At 39.9% G+C, this 5408-nt stretch overlaps 1 protein-coding gene across 1 annotated transcript; it reads right to left on the bottom strand.

The window, feature by feature from the left end:
- Positions 1–1442: 1442 nt before the first annotated feature.
- On the bottom strand, positions 1443–3881 carry LOC136829229 (golgin subfamily A member 6-like protein 6). The gene has a single exon (XM_067087529.1). It carries the CDS (start codon positions 3879–3881, stop codon positions 1443–1445), a length of 2439 nt encoding a protein of 812 aa, XP_066943630.1.
- Positions 3882–5408: the final 1527 nt, after the last annotated feature.

Below are 5408 nucleotides of genomic sequence, written 5' to 3'. Positions count from 1 at the left end.
GACAAAGGCATTAACTTACCATGCTAGAGGTTGCCTACGTCTTGAACTGGTATACCCAACCTTAAGTTGGCCCAACTGCTACAGATTTCCTTAAGGAGGTCTAGGCCAACACTCAAAAGGTGGGCAGAAATCCAGGTTCGATGACAGAGGCATTAACTTACCATGCTAGAGGTTGCCTACATCTTGAACTGGTATACCCAACCTTAAGTTGACCCAACTGGTGCTACAGATTCCTTAAGGTTGAGCCATGCTAGGCCAACACTCAAGAGGTGGACAGAAATCCAGGTTCGATGACAAAGGCATTAACTTAACATGCTAGAGGTTGCCTACATCTTGAACTGGTATACCCAACCTTAAGTTGACCCAACTGGTACAGATTTCCTTAAGGAAGCCTAGGCCAACACTCAAGAGGTGGACAGAAATCCAGGTTCGATGACAAAGGCATTAACTTAACATGCTAGAGGTTGCCTACATCTTGAACTGGTATACCCAACCTTAAGTTGACCCAACTGGTACAGATTTCCTTAAGGAGGCCTAGGCCAACACTCAAAAGGTGGGCAGAAATCCAGGTTCGATGACAAAGGCATTAACTTACCATGCTAGAGGTTGCCTACGTCTTGAACTGGTATACCCAACCTTAAGTTGACCCAACTGCTACAGATTTCCTTAAGGAGGTCTAGGCCAACACTCAAAAGGTGGGCAGAAATCCAGGTTCGATGACAAAGGCATTAACTTACCATGCTAGAGGTTGCCTATGTCTCGAGCTGGTATACCCAATCTTAAGTTGGCCCAAATGCTACAGATTTCCTTAAGGAGGCCTAGGTCAACACTCAAAAGGTGAGCAGAAATCCAGGTTCGATGACAGAGGCATTAACTTACCATGCTAGAGGTTGCCTATGTCTTGAACTGGTATACCCAACCTTAAGTTGGCCCAACTGCTACAGATTTCCTTAAGGAGGTCTAGGCCAACACTCAAAAGGTGGGCAGAAATCCAGGTTCGATGACGGAGGCATTAACTTACCATGCTAGAGGTTGCCTACGTCTTGAACTGGTATACCCAACCTTAAGTTGACCCAACTGCTACAGATTTCCTTAAGGAGGTCTAGGCCAACACTCAAAAGGTGGGCAGAAATCCAGGTTCGATGACAAAGGCATTAACTTACCATGCTAGATGTTGCCTATGTTTCGAGCTGGTATACCCTCAAATGCCACAGATTTCCTTAAGGAGGCCTAGGTCAACACTCAAAAGGTGGGCAGAAATCCAGGTTCGATGACAGAGGCATTAACTTACCATGCTAGAGGTTGCCTACTTCTCAAACTGGTATATCCAACCTTAAGTTGGCACAACAAATTTCGCCTGCCTTAAGCCACCAACCAAATCCCTCATCAGCGGGAGACAGATGCCTGACAGGCACATTTGAGGAAAAGTTTCTTCAAGGTAATTAGTGGAGCTTGCTGATGAGACGTTCAATATGATCAGCTGCCAGTCGAACTTGCTGGACAGTACCAGCGATGGTAATTAGATTTGATGCCTCAAACCTCCCTGGCATCTCTATGAAGGCGACACCGCTCCTCTCGGTGATCTCCTCTAGTGTCCTTCCCTGGACTCCATTGATGGCTCTGTGGAAGTTCCTCGGGACATCCAGTTCAATTGTCACTTCTCCTTCCATTTCCTCAAGCCTCTTCAATTGAACTTTTTCGCCCATGAATATTATACAGTTGTCCTCCTGGTCTTGTCGTGTAGGGCCATGTCGAGGTGGAAATCTTGAATGGTGCGAGAGGATGCCTCCTTCCATCTGAGGGTGATCAGGTTCAAGGTCAAAGGTGATCAGTTTTCGCTGATCTTTTTTTGCCTTTTGGGGCTTTTGGCACCCCTCGTCAGCCTTCTGGGGTTCTTTTTTGTCAGCTATTTCTTCTTCTCTTTTTCTATCTTTCACTCTTTCCTTCGCAGTTACAATCATCTCAGGCGATGCTTTGCGACTTGCAAGCCGAGAGAAGACGCTGCTTTTCATCTGTGGCTGATCAGGTTCAAGGTCGAACGTGATCAGTTTTCGTTGGTCTCTTTTTGCCTTTTGGGGATTTTGGCACCCCTCGTTGGCATTGTGGGCTTCTCTCTTGTCAACTCCATCTTCTTGGCTTTGTCTATCTTTCACTCTTTCTTCTATTACTTTATTTTCTACTTTTACTACTTCTTCCTTAATATCTTCTAATTCTGGTTCTCCGCTTGCTGTTTCATTTTCAAGAACACTTGCCCTCTTCTTAAATGCCTGCAACTCGGTAACTAGTGTCTCGTACCGTTCGCCTCGCACAAAGTCATTAATTTTTGCATCCATTAATTCTTTCTCCAATCTTCGGTTCTTTTCAGACATCTCTTCGATAATTTGACCTTGTTCATCCATAGTTTTTTGCAACTTTTCTTTCTCTTTCAATTGCTGGGATTGAATCTCAATATGGGCTCGGTTTTTTTCCTTAGCCCTTTCAAGCTCTCCTTTCAGCAGGCGAATTGATTGCTTCAGTTCTTCCGTTTCGTTTCGATGTTCTTCAACGGATGCTTCTGTATTGGCAATCTCCATCAGCAGCTGATCTTTAATTATCTCAAGATCATTAATGGTTTTCTTCGCACTTTCCGTCTCCTCCTCCCTTTGTTTTTTCTCTTTCAATAGTTGGGATTGAATCGCAATTTGGGCTCGGTTTTTTTCCTTAGCCCTTTCCACCTCTTCTTTCAGCAGGCGAATTGATTGCTTCAGTTCTTCTGTTTCGTCTCGATGTTGTTCAGCCGATGCTTCTGTATTGGCAATTTCCATTAGCAGCTGGTCTTTAATTATCTCAAGATCTCTAATGGTTTTCTTCGCACTTTCTTTCTCCTCCTCCCTTTGTTTCTGAAGGGCTTGATAATCACTGTAGACGAGGTCAGCTTCTGCCTCCAGTTCCTTGTTAGTTTGTATAAGATTATTAGCAGTTTTCATTGATCTTTCAGTCACTGCTTGCTTTTCTTTTTGAACTGTTTGAATCATCTTAGAGAGGCGGATAATCTCTGATTTATGTTGGTGGTTGACTTCCTTAAGGCCATTAACAGTTTTGGTGGCATTTTCAATCTCTGCCTCTCTCTCCTTCTGGATGGCACCAATTTTATTAGAGAGACGTCCTATCTCCGCTTCCAGCTCCTCCTTCCTTTTCTCGAAAAGACTTTTTTCTTCTTCAAACAACTTCTCCATTTCCAGTAACTTCTGCTTCTCTTCTGAGTCACAATTCTTCTCAGTTAAATTTTGACGTTCCTCGACTGTTTCCTCAGCTTCATCAAGAGAACAACTATCCATGGACGACCAGTCTACTTCGAAGCCATTTTCTTCTTGCTGTTCATCATCTGGGTGAATTTCTTCTTTATTGTTATATAGCATACTCAACATTAACAGAATTCCTCCAATCGTCAAACACATACCTGAATACACGCAGACAATACCAGCGTTTTCATTCAGACGAGTTTTCAGAAATTGGAAAAATCCAAGTTTGGACTCGACTTTTTCCAGTTTCCTTTCCAGATTTCGGGCCAAGATTTCGCACCGTTGTAGATCCTGTCTGGACTTCAAAAACCTTCCAACCCGAGGGCAGAAGGACAATATCCGACGAAGGGCTGCAACGGGCCAAGAGTCAATGGTTTCCTTCTTAAAGTTAATCCTAATCCTTAACACGGTGGAGGATTTATTAAGAGTGTCCACACGTCCTTTGAGGTCCAAAACGCACTGCTCGCAAGCAACAAGCTGGTGCAGAACACCGCTTTCAAGACGAGCGAAGTGGTTCAGTCCAGTAAACAGAGCTCCGAATAGAACGAAGGCGGTTACGAATGCTTTAAGGCATACTGCTTTAAGCGCTACGAAAAACATTTTGCAATGTCTGCAGATAACAGGACCTGTCTCTAACCTCAGTTTTTGTTTCTGACACAGAGCTTCTTGGATTCTGAAGACAGAATTCCCGGATTCTGAGGAAGGGATTCCCTGATTCTGAGGACGGGATTCCCGGAAATTCGTTTGTCTCTGAATCCAGGCTTCAGACAGACATACATACTTGCATGGAGACACTCCGGGAACGCCTGTTATCCCGTTCCTTTCGTCTGTGAAGCCTCGAGAATCCCCGAAGGCTCTTTCATATTCCTTTTGCTTGGAAGGCCAATACTATTTGGTCTGATACTTCAGCAAATATGAAGCTTTCAGTCGTTTCCTTGCAATTTTTACCCAAAAAATGACAGAGCTAAATCTATAGAGCATCCCAGCCAATATTACTTCTGTTAACACTTGGTGTATGATTTATTCAGAGACTGTATCCCATCATTTACTGTACGTATGTATCTCTCTCTCTCTCTCTCTCTCTCTCTCTCTCTCTCTCTCTCTCTCTCTTTTATATATATATATATATATATATATATATATATATATATATATATATATATATATATATATATATATATTTATACAGAGAGAGATAAAGATACATACATACATACATACATACATACATGCATATTCGTATATACATAATAGACAGATTAATTGATAGATGGAGTTAGCTATAGTGAACTGGGCATTAAACAACATATGTGGCTTAATATGATTATACCCATGGGAGAGTATAATGGATAACGCTCATCTGGCAGAGAGAAGGATTCGAACCTAAGATGAAAATGCAAGACAGAAATGCATTATACAGCAAGTTTATATATATATATATATATATATATATATATATATATATATATATATATATATATATATATATATATATATATATATATATATATATATATATATATATATATATATATATATAAACTCAGAAATCCTTTTTTATCACTGCTCACTTCTAATATATATTCAATGTCACAATTATTTATATATGCATGTATGTGTGTCTGTATGTACACATATAATGAAGAATTGGAGGAATTTATTTCTGGTGATAGAAATTCATTTCTCGTTACAATGTGGTTCGGATTCCACAATAAGCTGTAGGTCCCATTGCTAGGTAACCAGTTGGTTCTAGCCACGTAAAATAAGTCTAATCCTTCAGGCCAGCCCAAGGAGGGCTGTTAATCAGCTCACTGGTCTGGTTAAACTAAGGTATACTTCACTTTTGAGTGCCTGCTCCTGTCTTCATTATATATATATATATATATATATATATATATATATATATATATATATATATATATATATATATATATATACATATATCCATACAAATATATAAATATATCTATATACATATATATAATCATATATATAAATATCTATCTTCAGTATATATATATATATATATATATATATATATATATATATATATATATATATATATATATATATATATATATATATATATATATATAAAAAACACGTGTTGCATTGTGGTATGGTGGC

Source organism: Macrobrachium rosenbergii, chromosome 44 (assembly GCF_040412425.1).
Source record: "Macrobrachium rosenbergii isolate ZJJX-2024 chromosome 44, ASM4041242v1, whole genome shotgun sequence".
NCBI classification, from domain to species: Eukaryota; Metazoa; Arthropoda; class Malacostraca; order Decapoda; family Palaemonidae; genus Macrobrachium; species Macrobrachium rosenbergii.
This window is presented reverse-complemented; position numbering and strand designations above follow the sequence as displayed.